Genomic DNA, 18566 nt, shown 5'->3' on the forward strand with positions numbered 1-18566 from the left:
ACTATTCACAGAAACCCTCTGTGCTTTGATTTATTTGATGGGTGTAATAAAACCCTCATCCCAGAGTTCTTTTCAGGATTGAACAAGATAATGAGTGTTGAGATACTTACAATATTGCTTAGCTATATGGTTTATTATTATTATATTATTGATAATATATATTATCAATATATTATTATTATATTCACTTGGTATCATCACTGTCGGCATCATCATCATCTTTACTACTATATTGAACTACTCAGTCTTTTTGTGTGTGTGTGTGTGTGCGTTTGTTCATTCTCAGAGAGGTCTGGTTAGTCAGGATTTGGTGGCCGAGATGGTGGGGGCAGTGGTCTATCGGAGATGGTGTTGGTCTCTGTTTAATTTCCCCCAACGGGTTACCACACATAGTAACGTTCTCCTGGACAGCTTCCCTGACTCACAATCACTGGTACTATTTTCTGCCAAGCTAGCAAGTAGGACGTTTCCCTAATTTCCACCAGTGAAATAGAATTTTTCAAATATATATATATATATATATATATATATATATATATATATATATATATATATATATATATACACACACACACACACACACACACATACACACATATATATTTGAATTATTTCAGAATGATTTTGGAGGAAGAAATGAGTCAAAACTACCGGCTCTAGTTAACTTTTTGGTCCCCAAAGTTGAATTTAAAATTTATTCTAAATAAAGAGAATTAACACATGAAAGGGCTTAGGTGAAAATACAGTTGAATATTTCTACCCTTTGAGGATAGGGTAGACTTTCTAAGCATTAAACAAAGGAAAAGATTGATGGATTTGACCCCATGAAAAACGTAAAATTCCTGAAAGACAAAAATCAACATTAGAGGGCTTCCCTGGTGGCGCAGTGGTTGAGAATCTGCCTGCCAATGCAGGGGACACGGGTTCGAGCCCTGGTCTGGGAAGATCCCACATGCCGCGGAGCAACTAGGCCCGTGAGCCACAACTACTGAGCCTGCGCATCTGGAGCCTGTGCTCCACAACAAGAGAGGCCGCAACAGTGATAGGCCCGCGCACCGTGATGAAGAGTGGCCCCCGCTTGCCGCAACTAGAGAAAGCCCTCGCACAGAGACGAAGACCCAACACAGCCATAAATAAATAAATAAATAAATAAATAATTTAAAAAAAAAAATCAACATTAGAGATTTTGAAAGGGGGAAGGCCAAACTAGAGGAAACATTTGCCATAAGATACAATAGCATTAGTATAGTTAATATAACAAAAGAGCTTTTTAATATCACTAAGAAAATATGGAACGCCATAAGAGAAAACCAGGCTGAGGATATGAAGAAGTGAGCAATTAACTGAAGAAGAAACACTCATAGCCATGAAACATGTGAGAAAAATGTTTAATGTGGTAAAAAAGAAAAACCCTGCAAATTAAAATAGCACTATAATGCTATTTCTTAGCTCTTCAACTGGCAGGATTATTAAAATTGGTACCCCACTTTTAATGGGGTACTTTTAATTAATATGGGGTCCTATATGGACCCCATATGGGTCAGGGTGTGGGGAAAATAGAACATTTATGCATGGTAGGTGGGCCTGCAAAATGTTTACATTTTTCAATCTAGAGGATAATTTGGCAATACAAGAATAAACTTGAAAACATGACACACTCTGATGCAGAAATTCTCTTTTTAAATTGAACTCTAGTTGATTTACAATGTTGTGTTATTTTCAGGTGTACAGCAAAGTGATTCAGTTATATATATATATGTATATATACACATACATACATATATACACACACACATATATATATATTTCAGTTTCTTTTCCATTATAGGTTATTACAAGATATTGAATATAGTTCCCTGTGCTATATAGTAGGTCCTTGTTGTTTATCTATTTTTTATACAGTGGTGTGTATCTTGATGCAGAAATTCTAATTCTTTAATTTTGATCTTAAGAAAGTATATGTGCAAAGTTTTAGTCACCATGTTAATCACAGAGATATTTAAAATAACAGAAGATGGGAATGAACATATTGACCTAACAACTGTGATCCCTTTTTTGAAATATATGTATAAATTCATAATGTTATCTTGGTTAGTAAGAATAGGCATGGTTTTTATTTTTTAATTTATCTGCACTATTCATTCCTCAATAAATACCATGAAAACGTACCTGCATTTATATGTAAACACATATAGTGTTAGATTTTATTCATTAACATTCTATTAGTGGATTAATTTTATTCATAATTTTTATGTCTACTCTTAAGATACTGGTTTGTTGTTTTTGTGTTTGTTTCATGTTTGTGCTACATTCATCAGGTTTGGTTACAGGGTTAGGCCAATTTCATAAAATGAACTGAGTTACTTTCCCTTTATTTCTGTGCTCCGGAACACTTTAAATAGCAGAAGAATGATCTGTTTCTTGAATCTTTAAAATAAATTTATAGTTTAAATAAATGAAATAGATATATTTTAAATAAATGAAATTATCTGAGCCTGACTACTGTGGGGAGTGTTGTTTTGTAACAACTTTTCCAATTTTTTCAGTGTTCTTGGTCTACTCATTCTTGCTACCTATTTTATCTATTTTTATTTTTTTTAATTTATTTCATTGAAATATAGTTGATTTACACTGTTGTGTTAGTTTCTGGTGTACAGCAAAGTGATTCAGTTATACATATATATATACATTCTTTTTTGTATTCTTTTCCATTATGTTTTTATCACAGGATATTGAATATAGTTCCCTGTGCTATACAGTAAGACCTTGTTGTTTATCCGTCCTGTATATAATAGTTTGCATCTGCTGACCCCAAACTCCCAATCCATCCCTCTCCTACCCTCTCCCCCTTGGCAACCACAAGTCTGTTCTCTTCGTCTGTGAGTCTGTTTCTGTTTTGTAGGTAAGTTCATTTGTGTCATATTTTAGATTCCATATGTAAGTGATATCATATGGTATTTGTCTTTGTCTGACTTACTTCACTTAGTATGATAATCTCTAGGTCCATCCATGTTGCTGCAAATGGCATTATTTCATTCTTTTTTATGGCTGAGTAGTATTCCATTGTATATATGTACCACATCTTCTTTATCCATTCATCTGTTGATGGACATTTAGGTTGTTTCCATGTCTTGGCTATTGTAAATAGTGCTGCTATGAACATAGGGGTCTTGCTACCTATTTTTTTTGGCTGTACTGTGCAGCATGCCGGATCTTAGTTTCCAGACCAGCGATTGAACCTGTGCCCCCTGCATTGGGAACACGGAGTCTTAACCACTGGACTGCCATGGAAGTCCCCATTGCTACCTATTTTAAAAACATCTGTAGTAATATATATTTTCCTAGTGAAAAAAGAGCTTACTTTGAAACAAGTAGACATAAAATTGCAAAAGTATTCTCATAATTTTTTTGGCATCTGTGATTAAATCCTTTTTCTCATTCCTAAAGTTGTGCCTTTCAGTTTTTCTTCTTTTTCCCTTTCTTGAGCTCTATTCATTTTATCTATCTTTTAAAGTAGCCAGCCCTAGAATGAGTTCATCAATTGCTCCCTTAATTTCAGCTGTGGTCCTTATCAGGCCTGCCTCAACAACTGTTCGTTCTGGAGCCCAAGGTGACAGACAGATAGTCCCCTTGGGGAAGTTCATCTTATGGCACTGACAGAGGTGAAGAAAGCCTCTTAATGCATTGGGTGGAGGTGGCACGTGTCCCTTCCACCCACATGCCATTGACCAAAGCCGTCACATAGCCAAGTCCAAAGTTACTAGGTAGGGAAATACACTCTGTCCATGATAAGGTTCTGGCAAAGATATAGATCCAAGGAGAGCTGAAAAATTGGAGTTGATATGCCCCAAGATGGGAACATCTATCATCCTGTTTAAAGATACTTTGGACTAACAGATATGTTTTAATGGTGTAAGTTTTTTACTTGCTGGTATAAAGGTGATTGGAATCTGAAAAGGATAATAATATCCTTCAGTTATAGCGTTAACAGTGAATATAACTTTGGACATGTTAAATCCTGGAAGGCTTAGGCATATCCAGGCCAACAGCGATTTATTGAGCAAGTAGATTGGCCAGTTGGTTGATTTCCCAAAACTTAAGGGTTAGAGATCTTGGGCTATAAACCCCCATATAGTAGGTGAGGGAAGAATACCCTGGAGAGGTCAAATAAAATGACCGGCCATAATTACACTGAGCTTGTCACTTCCTGTTCTGTTTTCTCTCTTCTGGTGGACTGTGTTTTGTTTTTTTTTAAATTTTTTAAATTGAACTAGAGTGGATTTACAATGTTGTGTTAGTTTCTGGTGTACAGCAAAGTGATTTTATATATATATATATATATATATATATATATATATACACACACACATATATATATATTCTTTTTCATGTTCTTTTCCATTATGGTTTATCATAGGATTTTGAATATAGTTCCCTGTGCTCTACAGTAGGACCTTGTTGATTATCTATTTTATATATAATAGTGTGTATCTGCTAATCCCAAACTCCTAATTTATCCCTCCCCCACCCCCTTTACCCTTTGGTAACCATAAATGTGTTTTCTATGTGAGTCTGTTTCGGTTTTGTAAGTAAGTTCATTTGTCTCATATTTTAGGTTTCACATATAAGTGATACCGTATGGTATTTGGATGCTGTATTTTGAATTCTGTTCTAAAGGCCAGTACTGTCCAATAGGACTTTCAGTGATGACATTGATGCCCTATTTTACACTAGCTAATATGGCAGACACAAGCTATGTGTGGTTTTGGGGTATTTGAAATTTGGCTAGTGTCACTGAGGAACTAAATTTCTAACTCTATTGAACTTAATTTAAACTTAAATTTAAATAACCATTTTTCTTTAGTGACTCCTGAGTTGGACAGGGCAGCTCCAGCCAATGCTGGGACTGAGGATTAAGATGCTAAAACCGCTCTAATTCAGGGGCTCCCACATGGAATATCAGATTTCAAAGGAAACAGATCTCAGATAAATAGTACTACCACATTGTTGAAGCAAGTAAGAGACCCCGGTTTTGTTGGTCAAAGCAAGTCACGTGGCCACATTTAAGGTCCATAGGAGCAGGAAGTATTATCCTTCCATAGATCAAAGTCAGGTATAAAATAGAATTTTCTTTCTTCTTTCTCTTCCCCCTCCTCTCTCCTCCTCCTCCTCTTCCTCCTTCTCCTCCTTTTCATTGTCTTCTTCAAGTGCACTTCACTGAAACATTCAGTCCATTCTTCTGGTGGTAGCAATTAAATGTCAGAGTACTTTGGGGCTTCTTGATTCCACACCTCAGCCATTGCTGCCCTCTCATCATCTCTGACGCCAGCAGCATCACGTCCAGCTCTTTCTGGTACCTTTGTAAGCCCTCCTGGCACACACACGTTCGTTGCACGTGGCTTGGTGCAGGGAACTCTGGAGCCACCACGGCACTGTGTTTTGGGCGCTCCAGGCCCTCACATGGAGGCTCTCTGTGACCTTTGCTCTATGACCTAAAGCTACATGATATGTCTGCGTCCAACCTGCCCGTACCCAACTTAAGTTTTGACCCCGGGAAGGGCAAGGGGAAAGTCGCTTTCTCAGAGATTCCCCCTGTAGTAGTCAGCTTAGACTCAGTGACGCTGCAGGAACAAACAATCCCCAAACCTCTGACAACAACAAAGGTGTCGCTTTTCATTCCAGTTGGGTCACCACGACTGTGATCCATAGCTGCCCCTGCCTGGCTCATAGCTGGTCTCATGGCAGAGTGAAAAAAGAAGGGGGTAGCGTCTCTAAATGACTCTGAAAACTTCTCCTCTGAAGTGACAAAAATCACTCCTGTGCACATTCTATGTCCAAGGAAAATCACCTGATCGATTCTGACCTCAAAGAGAAGAGGAAGTATAATCCCTTCCTATAGGGAAGGCAGTGACGATTTTGAACAGTAATAAAATCTTCACACTCATTGTCTACTTTTCATCTCCCTCTCTCCCCTCCCACTCCCCTATCATCTTCTTCAACACCCCACAGCTTGTGGGTTCTTTATCTAGAATAGGAAGGATAGGATATTCTTCAAACTCTGCTATTAATGGCGTAGACTATTAACATTCCAAAGCCCGTAGTCTTGAAACTGCAAACCCCTTTCTTTTAAAGCCCTGCTCTCTCGCATGTGTTTCTGAAGCCTGCTTTGAAAGATCAAAAGAGTAGTCTTGATGCTCCTTGCTCTTTTTTTCTGCACTGTCATCCTCTCCCTGGGGTAGGAAGCAGAAAAAGCCCTGGCTGAATGGAGGAAAAGCTCATAGGAGAACAGAAATTTGTGAAGAAACCACCAGTTAATAAACTATTATTGGACCACACTCTAGCAGGGTAGGCTGTCTTTTGTGGAGAAGCAGAACTGAACTGAAATATCTCAGAATTGAAGGCAGGGTCTGGCGTGATATTGGAGCGGTCTACCAGAGTTCTGTGCTGTCCAGTACAACATCCCCTAGCCACATGGGGCTATGAAGCCCTTAAAATGTGGCTAGGGTGACTGAGGAACTACATTTTAAATTTTATTGAATTTTCATTTCAATAGCCATATGTAGTTGGTGGCTACTATATTGGACAGTGCGGTTCTAGACGTTACCAGAGACAGTGCTACTAAAAGTCAGCCTGTGCCCTTAATGCCTCACTATTATTTATACATATGAAAACGTGCTGTGCCTTGGTTTTTAAAAATAATCTCAAAACGGAAATAACTTCAGTTTGTATAAAAATTAAGTTGATATTATAGACATAACACAGTTGGTTGAAAGCAAATAATGCTTTCACTTATTAATTGGCTAGAGCTGCTGACCTAATAAGCTGAGGCTAAATTCACAACTAATTAAAGATTTCATGTTCATTCAGCCAAGACATGCCTCAAACCATCTTTTTTTTGTTCAGCTGGCCAGCAAGATACTTAGAACCATATTTGGGACATCTTGCAACTATAATCAACGTATGCAACATATCCCGTTTCAAAAAAGTTCTTTCATTTATCACATTAGTACTTCTGTTGTAGGAATAGCATTTTTCTCTGTTGCACTCACAATAATCATACTTGTAGTAAATGAAGATGACATAATGTACTACATAGAAATTTAGATGTTATTTGATTGTTGGTAATTTAGCAAATAGTTCTCTAACTTTGCTATTTCTCATGCAGTATTATTTCTCTATTAGAGATGAGAAAACTGAGGCTTAGGGAGGGTGTGCATTTTTCCCTAAGGTTATATAATTGGTATTTGGAATTCTAATATAAACTCATATCGGTTTGATCCAAAGACCCTACCACGCAACAACACTGCTCTTACTTGGTAGATCATGATAAAACCTAACTGCAATCACCTTTGTTTTCCTAAGGATAGAGGCTGCAGAAAGTCAACGAGCCCTTTTCAAGAGCCAGCTGAGGTCAATGGGCTGCCCCTGTGTAGGACCCTGTGTAGGACGCTGCAGGCGGGTCACAGCTGATGACCCAGCGGTGGAAGGGAAATGAGGCTGGAATGTAAGCCACACAAGAAAGTTGTCCTGGTCAAATTCGGCCCGTGATTACGATGCCACTATCATTATATTGGCTTCTGGTTACCTACTAGGTTTGGTGAAAAGCGAGGATCAAATTTCTGGGATGCACACTATGCCTGGTTCAAAATCTGACCATCAACTGCTGTGCCCCAAGCTTAACCCCGCCCCTCAATGTTAATCAGGTGCAACTTTATGAGCCACATTCCTGCTGGCGTAAATCCTCCTCCTGCGAATTCAAAGCAGCGACGCCTCCCGTTCACTTAAAATACACACAGGTGGTTGCCAGAAGAGACGAGGGTGGAGGGGCTGCGGGCGAAAGAGGTGAAGGGGATTACGAGGTTCAAACCTCCAGTTATATAATAAGTCACGGAGGTGTAATATACAGCATAAAGGATATGGTCAGTAATATTGTAAAACTTGTGTGGGTACATATGGTTACTAGACTTATGGTGGTGATCATTTCATAATGTATGCAAATGTCACATCATTATGTAGTACACCTGAAACTAACAGGATATTGTACGTCACCTGTATTTCATTTTAAAAAAGAGACAATGGAAGACAGATGCTCTTAATGTGCCGTTGTATTCTCGGTTCCACTTTATTTCTAAAGCAGGAAAACCTTTCCCTTCCGAGAATGCTAAGGGCAAAGCCGCCGGCGACGCCGCCTCCGCCCACCTCCGCGCCTCGCCGCACATGGTAACTTCGGGCAGAGGAAAGGTGGGCGCCGGGCGCGGAACTACAAGTCCCAGAATGCACGGCGCCCTCCGCACAGGCGCAGCGGGGACCCCCGGCCGCCGGCCAGCCAGCCTGCGGAGACCCGGGTCCCGCGCCGGAGCTGGGCTGGGGGCAAGCAGTCGGGGCGGACCCGGCGGCGCCCAGGGCGGCGGGATGAAGACGCCGCAGCGCGCGTGAGGAGGAGGATGCGGCAGCCGGCGCCGCGGCGGCAAGGGGAGTAGGCGGTGGAGCCCCCGGGAGGGAGGCGCGCTCGGGGCCAGACGGCTCCGGAGGCTCCGCAGTGCCGCCGCCGTCGCCCGGGAGGCTCCGCGCGGGAGCCATGTAACCCTGCGGCGGGCTCCGGGCTGCTCCGTCCTCCCCAGCTCCAGGGCTAGCGCGCCAGCGGGGCCACGATGAAGAAGCAGTTTAACCGCATGCGCCAGCTGGCCAACCAGACGGTGGGCAGGTAGGTCACCCGCTGGCCGCCGCGGGCCGGGGCGCGCTGCGAGCCTGCATCCGCCGGGCGCGCAGGTGATGGAGCGGGCGCGCCGGCCTCCCGCCCTCCGCCCTTCCCTCCCTGCCGGCCCTCGCCCCCTCGGGGCGCCGCTCGCGGGCGCAAGCCCTCCTCCCTGAACTTCCCGGACCCCTTCTCATGCTCTGCCCGCCGCTCCGGGGCTCCGGTTGCCAAGCGCAAAGCGTGACGCATCCTTTACCTGCGTCCCCAGCTGCCCCTTCACCTCGTCCTCCCTGCCTTTCCCCGGGACTCCCTTCTCCCTCTGGCCCCAGAGCTTCCTGGAAACAGGTGTTCGCTCTTATGGCGCTGGAGGCCGCCGAACCGCGGTCGCTCTGAGAAGATGCTTTCCCCTGCGCCGAGTTCGGGGCTCCTCGGGGGTCCGGGGGAGTGTTGGGCCTGGTCGGCTTGGCCGAGCTGAGCCTGCCCCTCCTGCCCTGTTTGTTTCCTGGGGTTCTGACCGTATGAGATTCTGGATATCTCTCCTGGCCGGGTTTGTCGAGGCGTTAGGTGGTGGAGAGAGCATCTGTAGGGGTGGGGGGAGCGGGGGCAGGGCAGGTGCTGGTGGAATGGCGCTGCTGTCAGCTTGGTTCTGAGACAGGTTTCAGCGCAGGGAGGGAGGGAGGCTGCGGAAAGGGAGGCCCAGCTCTTCTGGAAGATGAGTTAAGCAGAAGATCACAGCCACGTAGGGGAGGGGGACCGAGGCCTCACAGTCAGGAAGAGCCAGGCCGTAGGACGCTGCGAGACCCAGCCGGCTGTGGCCGTCATCGCGGTGAAAATGGGCTACATCTGGGCTAGTGTCTCCAGAAGATGCTCCGCGGGGTGCCAGCCTCTGTTGATGTTACAGAAGGGTTCTGGTGGGTCTCTTCCAAAGCTCGACAGGCTCTGCACACAGGGGGGTTAGGTAGAGGGGGTTTTTCGTGGAACTTATGTCCCTGGGGAGGGATTTCTGTTGCTGCTGTGGTCAAGGAATGCAGGCGTGCCCTACTAAGGCCGGCGGCGGAAAGCAGAGAACGCAGCCTTGGGTGCAGTTCAAGTGCGAGCTCTACACATCGAGGGCCCTCCACTAGGTTTACCAAGAAACCCAGTACCTTTCTTGGGTGGGAAATGGAGCCCGAACTGGCATTTGGTAGGGCGGGAGTGGGGACCTAACTGGGGACACTGAATGCCCATGTAAGCATACTGCCCTAATTACGGTGGGCATTTGAGGGCAGGGGATGTGATGGCTTCGTATGCTTCCAGGGACGCCAGATGGTTTCCAAGTAACCATGTCTAAAATTGACTTAGATGCATTTTCCTTTCCCAAACACATGTGCTTTCACATGGGGGAGAATTTATGAATAGCAGAGTCAGATTAGCCCAGATTTCTGGCATGGTATTGCCACAGATATAGCTTCACGCAGGCTGCCTTTGGATATGTTGGACGCGGAAACAGTGTTTTCCTGTCTGGGTTGTTTAGCAGATGACAGCTGAGTTGACATGTCTTTAGTGACTTGACTTCTGCATCATTCTGCTGGCTGGCCTCTGTCATCAGGTCATCGCACCAGACCAGCCACGTGACCAAGAGGCCCCTGACCGTAGACTTGGATTGCCCTTCTCACTTGGTCTTGGGGTGTCACTTTGGTGCTGGAAGCGAAATGGTAACAAGGTGTTCACGCTTCCTCCCTGGCGCCCCTGAAACACAGCTCTTTCTCTCTTCAGGACTTGTTTTGAAGTGGTAAGATTTACGAGCCTTGGGCATAAAACCTGATTTCCACCCTCATCCATGGATGTAATGACCAAGGGAAAAGGGAAGAAGTTGGGTTTCAGAATAGGTACCAGATGATCTTACTAACTTGAAAGCACGTTCTTGGAAGTCCAAACAGCTGGTCACTAAGAGGTACTTTCCCCTTGTTTATGGCGTCTCTGATGGATGCCGGCGTGTGGATGAGTTCTGGCTCTTCATCAGATGGCGTCTGTGGTGTCCTGCACCACGTAACGTGGGGGCCAGCCCACTCTTGAGTATCACTAGCTTGTATCCATTTTGGTGACGTTCTGAGTGAAACTTTTAGAGCAAAAACCAGTTTGTGCCGCTTTGCCGCTTGAAAGCCTCCAGGGGCGTCTCAGTGCACCAAGCGCCCCAAATCTTTCCAGGGGTCTACAAGACCCTGTCCGACTTGACCCCCTCCTTGTCTTTCCATACTCCTTCTATTCTGCCCGCCCACCTGCCCGCCCCTCCTCCACTGTGCTCCAGCCACGATAGGCTTCCTTGCCCCAAACACACCAAGCTCATTTCCATCTAGGGGCTTTGTTCGAGCTGTTTCCCAGTTTCCCTGCCCAGCTGAGGGTCTGCTCTTCCCATATTGCCTCTTCCTCATCATCCAGGTCTTAGCTCAAAGGCCTTCGAGAGGCCCCCCTCCCCCCTTCACGCTCCAGCCCATCCTCCTGTTCGTTTTTGTTACAGCACTCATCACTCTTTGAAATGCTTTTAGTTTTCATTTTTTTGACTTCTTACAAATACAGTACCACAGAATGTATAGATCGCCACTCTATGCTCGTTGTATATAGCACAGTGTCTTGTAGGCAGTTAGTGCTCAGTTCATGTTTATTGACAAGGTTAAAAGAGTTTACTGTCGGGTCCATGCAGGTAAATAAAAGGGGCAGCCTTTACTTTGTCTGATTGAGAATGTAGTGAGGCGTGATCCTAACATTGCTTCTTAATTTCTTGAATCGGTGGAAGCAATAGGATTGGACGCTTGGAATTCAGGTGTGGGGTTGGCGGACCACCTAGTGGAGTGGCTTTAACAAGCCGCTGGATTCTTGTCCTTGTGTGTCTTTGAAGTGAGGACATTCCTGTCTTTGAGGGAAGGCTGAGAGGTGGGCTGGAGGGTTGCCCTTCCTCATGGCTCTTCACCCAGCTCGCCTTCCATAAGTTGCAGGTTTTGGGGGTCTTCTGAATACAAAACCTCCAGAGGTCAGATCCAGTCCCTTTAACAACGTAGGAATTGCCGTGCTTACACGTACCCTGTGGAGCTAATAGTATTTCCTCTTGAAGTGCTCACCTCTCCATGGAGAGGGTGCCGGCGACCGGGAAGAGTTTCATCTCCTCCTTGGTCTGCTTCTCCCGTCTTTGCATACATTCCTTCTGCTTTGGACTCTCCTCTCTGTCCTTTCACTTCAGCTCATCCTCTGGGAAGCATCCCCGGCCCTTCAGGACTGGACCACCGTGTGCCTCATGGTTCCAGCTAGCTCCGGCTTTCGAGTGGGATGGATCTGGTTGGTTGGTTACTGACTACGGGATCTTGAGCTGAAATCTGCACCTTGGTTTCCTCATCTGCAAAATGGGCATAACAAGAGTTGCACTGTGGTAATGTAATAGGGAAGACCCTTTGTGTTCTATTACAAGTCAATCACTAAAGGGGTGTTGCCTATAAGCTTAAATTACACATAATGGGCCATCTCTGGGAACCCTGCCTCCCAGGTCATGAGCATTAAGCTAAAATACCTTTGTTTAGCTCACAGGAAACATCCTGACCAGGCCCACCTGTGAATGACCACAGGGAGGAAGAAATGAACACCTCCCCTCTGGAGGCTGATGGGAACCAGGAAGTGTTTGGCTTTACCCCCCTCCCCTTTTAGTATAAAAGGAGCCTGAATTCTAACTCAGGCTAGACAGTTCTTTGGGGCACGAGTCCACCATCTTCTGGGTCTGCTGACTTTCGGAATAAAGTCATTATTCCCTGCCCCATCAACTCGTCTCTCAATTTATTGGCCTGTCATGCGGCAAGCAGCACAAGCGTGGACTCGGTAACAGTAATGTGGTAATTGTGGCAATGAGGACATGAGCTTACCCCTGAAAAGCACCCAACACCGTGCTCAGTACTAGGGCATGCTCCATAAATAGTAGCTACAAGGATCTTTGGGCACATGCTGTAACTGTTACTGGGTTGTATGCACGTGGCACTCGTTCATTCTTTCCTTTATTCAGTAAATGCTTACTGGATGCCCGCTGTGTGCCAGGCTCTGCGCTGGTTCAGGGGCTCTTGCAGTGCAGGGTAAACAAAATCCCTGTTTTTCTCCTGGAATCTGTGTCCACAAGGCATGCATTGTTTTTGTCTCGTCTTGTTTACCTTTCCCACTAGACTTTAAGTTCCTCGCAGGCAGGGACAGCTGTCCTAATGCCTGGTGTATAGTCTTGTTCTCTGAAATTCTTTGGCAGCTGAAGGCATGAGTGAGCAAGAGATCCCTGCATCACAGACAAAGATGCAAGAGGCTCCTGACACCGTGCCTCTTTCATGTTGTGGTGGGAAGGGGCATACAGAGGCGTGAGCACAGCTGCACGGCTGGGCTTTGGAAGGACAGCAAGATTTAAGGGAGGAACTAGTTCATGCTCGACTTACATTGCCTTTTTTTTTTTTTTTTTTTAATGGAAAAGCTAGTTTTTTGGGTTTTTTTAAAGATGTTTTCTGACTTTATTTATTTTTGGCTGTGTTGGGTCTTTGTTTCTGTGCGAGGGCTTTCTCTAGTTGTGGCAAGCGGGGGCCAGTCTTCATCGCAGTGCGCGGGCCTCTCACTATCGCGGCCTCTCTCGTTGCGGAGCACAGGCTCCAGACGCGCAGGCTCAGTAGTTGTGGCTCACGGGCCCAGTTGCTCCGCGGCATGTGGGATCTTCCCAGACCAGGGCTCGAACCCGTGTCCCCTGCATTGGCAGGCAGATTCTCAACCACTGTGCCACCAGGGAAGCCCTTTTTTTTTTTTTTTATGCCTTCAGGAGAGTCTATTGGTTGCTGGGGTGAGAGGCATCCTGAAAGGCATAGAGTATGTTTCTTGCAAGTGGTGTTTGGTTTGTGTTGGGTGGAATTGGTTGGTTGGTCTCCCTGAGCTGAGATTTAGAGACCTGCTAAGTGACCGAGAAAATGGAAGTAAAACTGGCACTTGGACCTGGTGAGGAGGAGGGTTTTCTTCAATCTGCACAGTGGGGGGGGTCACAGTAGCCCTTGCCTCAGAAGACGGTTAAGAGCTAAAGGGAGCCTGGCTTACACCAAGTGCCCAAGAAATGGTCGGTGAGGTTCCTTGTCGTTTTCTGCTTCTTGCCCATTCAGTTCTCCAAAAACGCTGGCCTCCCAAGTGTAAGGGGCGTCTTAGACTACCAGGGCCGCTGCCTGATGACGGCCGTCAATGGGCTCTGTGCTCTCGTGCAAAACGGGGGACATTCAAGAAGCCCGAGGGTAGGCAAGGAGCTCTGGAAGTGTGAGAGAGAGGCGTGGAAGGGCGGGAGCAGGGCCGGTGGGGTTGGATTCTTTGGTTCTCAAGTCTGTGAGTTGGTGAGTGGAAGGCCAGGTTTGGTGTGCACAGCCCCCGTCTTCCGTTCCTAGACTGCTCGGCCTGCCGCCGTGATTGGGCTGGGCTTCTGCTGCAGAGCCGGGCTGAGCATCTCTGCTGCTGTGCAGCTCTCAGGATGTCCCTGCCGTCGCCAGCGGTACCCAGATAGATGCGGAGGACGCAGCAGCCTCTAGGAGCACTGGTGCTGCAGGCATCTTTTGCTCGGGCCAAAGCAGCCGAAGCCAGCAAGGATCTTTTCCTTGAAGGCGTCTCTGAGACCCTGCCTCGCCCATCAGCAGGCCTCCTGAGAGCCATGATCCAATCCATAGGGCATCATGGAAAGGTCATTCCAAATTAGTCATTGGCCTCCTTGGCTCCCACCTCTATTTCCCTGTTAGTCCAGCAGGGCTGGGCAGACCCAATCCTGGCCCCCAAGGTGCACGTTTATGAGGTCTCAAAGCGAGGTTTTTCATCAGTTTTATGGAAGCCCGTGTCTGGCCACCTGCTGTGGTGTGTCTGTGTGACAGAGAACAGAATGTACTCACAAACTGATGAACGGGCTAGCGAATCCGGAGAGAATATTCTCTGCTCCTGTCTTCTAAGCTCCTTGCTGTACGGCCCTGCCAGCTTGCAGCCTTCGGCTGGGCTGCCCCCAGTCGTCAGGATTTCCTGCAGAATTCTGTTCTCCCAGACCTGCAAGTCATTGCGAAGGAGCCGTTCCTTTCGACAGCAATTAACGACTTGCCCTCCCAGTGTCCATCCAGCAGAGAAATGTATCAGTAGTCATTAGCGTTTTTCATGATGGGTGATAAGGAGCAATTTTTTTTCTCTAGAAAGAGTGAATCCGTAGCCATGTGAGCAAAACAGTCATTTAATTTATGGTGGTTCCTTTTAGAGGGGATAAGTAAGGAGCTCTTTTATTAACAATCAAGAGATTCAAATGCTATACTGATAATGACAACATATATTTCAAATGCTATTTTGATAACAACAGCAGATAATACACTGAGGCTTCAGCTCCGTGTGAAGTTAGTTGTAGGTTGGAGAGAAGCTGGGGGGCGGGCTGGGGGGAGCCGGGGAGAGTTAGGGCTCTCCCGTTGGGTGCAGGGCGTCCCAGCAAGCTGGCACCTGGCACCCCACAGCCTGTGGGAAGTGTGTGGCTGTCGAGCAATTTTAAACTATCCTTTCTGTCCAGGAAGCAGATGTTTTTGCTTTCATTTTCCAACTTCAGAGTTTATTTTTAGGATATATGTTTATTTTCCCACAGAATTCAATCTACTTTTTTTTAACTTTCTTTTTGGTTGCATAAGTGATACTTGTTTATCATAGAAAAGTTTTAAACTCATGGGTGGGCAAAAAGGCAAAAAAAAAAAAAAAATCACCAATAATCTCACTACCTGGAGACCGCAGTGAATATTTTGGATATGGTCTTCCAAGTTTTTTCATAGGTGTATATCTGTTCTTAAAGAGCTAGAGACCATTTGGTGTGTACTGTTTTGCAACCTGATTTTTCCTCCTTTGTCTTTTTTTTTTTTTTATAGAGAGAAAGTCTTGTTATTTATTTATTTATTTATTTATGGCTGTGTTGGGTCTTCGTTTCTGTGCGAGGGCTTTCTCCAGTTGTGGCAAGCGGGGACCACTCTTCATCGCGGTGCACGTGCCTCTCACTATCGCGGCCTCTCTTGTTTCGGAGCACAGGCTCCAGACGCGCAGGCTCAGTAGTTGTGGCTCACGGGCCTAGTTGCTCCGCGGCATGTGGGATCTTCCCAGACCAGGGCTCGAACCCGTGTCCCTGCATTGGCAGGCGGATTCTCAACCACTGCGCCACCAGGGAAGCCCTCCTTTGTCTTTTTTTAAAAAAATTAATTAATTTATTTTTAGCTGTGTTGGGTCTTCATTGCTGCGCGCAGGCTTTCTCTAGTTGCGGCGAGTGGGGGCTCCTGTTCGTTGGGGTGCGTGGGCTTCTCATTGCGGTGGCTTCTCTTGTTGCAGAGCACGGGCTCTAAGCGCACAGGCTTCAGTAGTTGTGGCGCATGTGCTCAGTAGTTGTGACTCGCGGGCTCTAGAGCGCAGGCTCAGTAGTTGCGGCACACAGGCTTAGTTGCTCCGCGGCATGTGGGATCTTCCCGGACCAGGGCTCGAGCCTGTGTCCCCTGCATTGGCAGGCAGATTCTTAACCACTGCGCCACCAGGGAAGCCCCTCCCCCTTCATCTTGAATATCATCCCATGTCAATAATTGTGTGTCTCCAGCATAATTTTTCAACTATGTAATATTCCATTAGAGTCCGCTGATTTCCTTTGGTAATCATGTAGCAAATATATCCTATGGGTTTACTTTCCTAGGATGAAGTCTTAGAAATAGAATTGCTGGGCCAAAGAATATGTAAGTTTTTAAGACTGAGAATGTACGTTTTATATATATGAACACACACACATATTCTATTTTCATCCTCAGAAGAATTGTTAATTTCTTCTCCCCAACTCTATCAGCAGCTAATATTATAACTTTGTTAATTACCTGAATAAAACCAAAACCTTCTCTTTTCTCCTCTCAGATTTCTAGTGAGGTTGAGCATTTGTTACGTCTGCTGGACATTCATGGACTTTCCTGAGTTGCCTGCATAGTCCTTTGCCCCACTTCTTTAAAGTCATGTTCATAACTGCTTTCTTACTGACTTTTAGGTAATTGTTAATAAGCATACACAAGCTTTGTCTTATGCCATGCATATCTCCCTGTAGCTTTTTCTGCCTTTTATATTTTGTTTTATGTCATTTATAATATTTCATGATCTCAAGTCTATCAATTTATGGTTTGTGCTTTAAATGTTATGCTTTGGAACACTTTTCTCAGCCTAAGATGACATAAATATTTATACATTTTCATTACCATTTATATAATTTTATTTTGCCATCAAATCTTTAATTCGTCAAATTCTTTAATTTTGGTGTGGGACATCACGTAGGTGTCACATTTAGTTTTTCTTTTTTTTTTTAAACAGTTATCGTGATATAAAATTGAATGATGTAACTCATACCCACTGTATTGAAATGTCATCATTATTATGTACTAAAAGATTTCATCTACTTGTATCTGTTTCTGGGATTCTAGTTTGTTCTCTTGACCTGCCAGCTGGCAGGGATTTAAGGTGGGCTCTACTGCCCAGGTGAGCAGGGGTGGATAGGTGCATCCCAGGCTTTGGGCGGGGGGTGCAGTGGAGTTGGTCTGGGCCCCTCATCTCAGCTTCATCTGGGGCAGCTCCTTGGCTTGGCAGTTAGGACTCAACAGATTTGCCTAAAGATCTTGTTGTGCCTTAATCACAGCTAATTTACAAATTGCTTTCTTACTTAAAAAAAAAAAAAAGTTGATTATATTCCTTTGGCTTCACTCATTGGTTTATTCTTTGTTAGTATTTTTTAAAATGTATGCATTAATTTGGGGAAACTGACAATTTTGCAATATTTAGTATGATAATTCTTCCCATCTGGGAAAAGGGTATGTTTATTCAAGTCTGTTTATGATCCTATAAACTAGTTTTTGTCTACTTGCATCCTGCATAATTTTGCTTCTGTGCTTTAGGTAATTTGTCATTGTCATTACTGTAGACTTAATGCTTGGAATCTTTTGTTATGTTTTCTTACTCTTTATTGCTGGAATGTAGGAAAGTTATTGATTTTTGTATATCTTAAACAATCACCTTCATAAACTTTCTCATTATTTTTAAGTACTTTAAAAAAATTGACTCTTGAATTTTCCAGGTAGCAATCATAAATATTTTCTACAAATAGTAATTTTGCTTCTTCCTCTTCAGTATTATATTTATTTTATTTTCTTGTCTAATTGCACTGTCTAGGACTTGTAGAACAGTGTTAAAATGTTGGTGAATAAATGGCAAAATGTGGGCTTCCCTGTCTTCTCCTTATCCTCTTTGGAAATGCGTGATAATTGGTTTGAGAGATTTTATTTTTTAATCATGTTGCATGCTGCATAAATGTATTTTACTTTGAGTTTTTCTTTGGCATTAAAGTTAAATTTGATTAACTATATTATTATGGTCTTTAGAGATAATCATATGTTTTTCTCCCTTAAGTTATTCATATACTCACTCAATAATTTATGCCACAGATATTTATTGAGCACTTACTATGTTCCAGGCACTGTTTTCTGTGCTGGGGATACACCAATGATAGTTCCTACAGTTCCTACACACGAGGACCTTGTGTTTTACATTCTTGAGCCTCAATAGATTTTCTAATATTGAGCTCTCCTTGCCTTCCTGCAATTGATCTTATTTGACTATGGTTTGCTAATTATTCTTATACAATGCTAGATTTAGTTGTTTTATTTAGGATTTTGGCATTCAGTATTCATATACGAGAGCATCTGAATTTTTTTCTTCTGCTAAACTTGTCACATTTTAATAACATTGTAAAATGAACTGTCCGTTTTCTTCTTTTTCTGTGCAATGGTGAGGTAAGGAATTACTTGTTCTTTGAAGGTTCAAAACGACTTTTCCA

The 18566-nt window shown here is 44.4% G+C and overlaps 1 protein-coding gene across 5 annotated transcripts in view; it reads left to right on the top strand.

Annotated features, from left to right (window-relative positions):
- Positions 1–804: 804 nt before the first annotated feature.
- ARHGAP44 (Rho GTPase activating protein 44) overlaps positions 805–18566 on the top strand; it is a 191697-nt gene continuing 173935 nt past the window's right edge. For 4 of the 5 annotated variants that reach the window (XM_082373283.1, XM_082373280.1, XM_082373282.1 and 1 more), the window contains exon 1: positions 852–8704. In XM_082373283.1, coding sequence (XP_082229409.1) covers positions 8652–8704 — 53 coding nt within the window. In that variant the 5' untranslated portion in view covers positions 852–8651. Of the gene's footprint in view, positions 8705–18566 lie in introns of all 5 variants that reach the window. The other variant, XM_082373281.1, reaches the window with a different exon arrangement.

This window comes from Balaenoptera borealis (assembly GCF_965194805.1).
Source record: "Balaenoptera borealis genome assembly, chromosome: 20".
Lineage (NCBI taxonomy): Eukaryota > Metazoa > Chordata > Mammalia > Artiodactyla > Balaenopteridae > Balaenoptera > Balaenoptera borealis.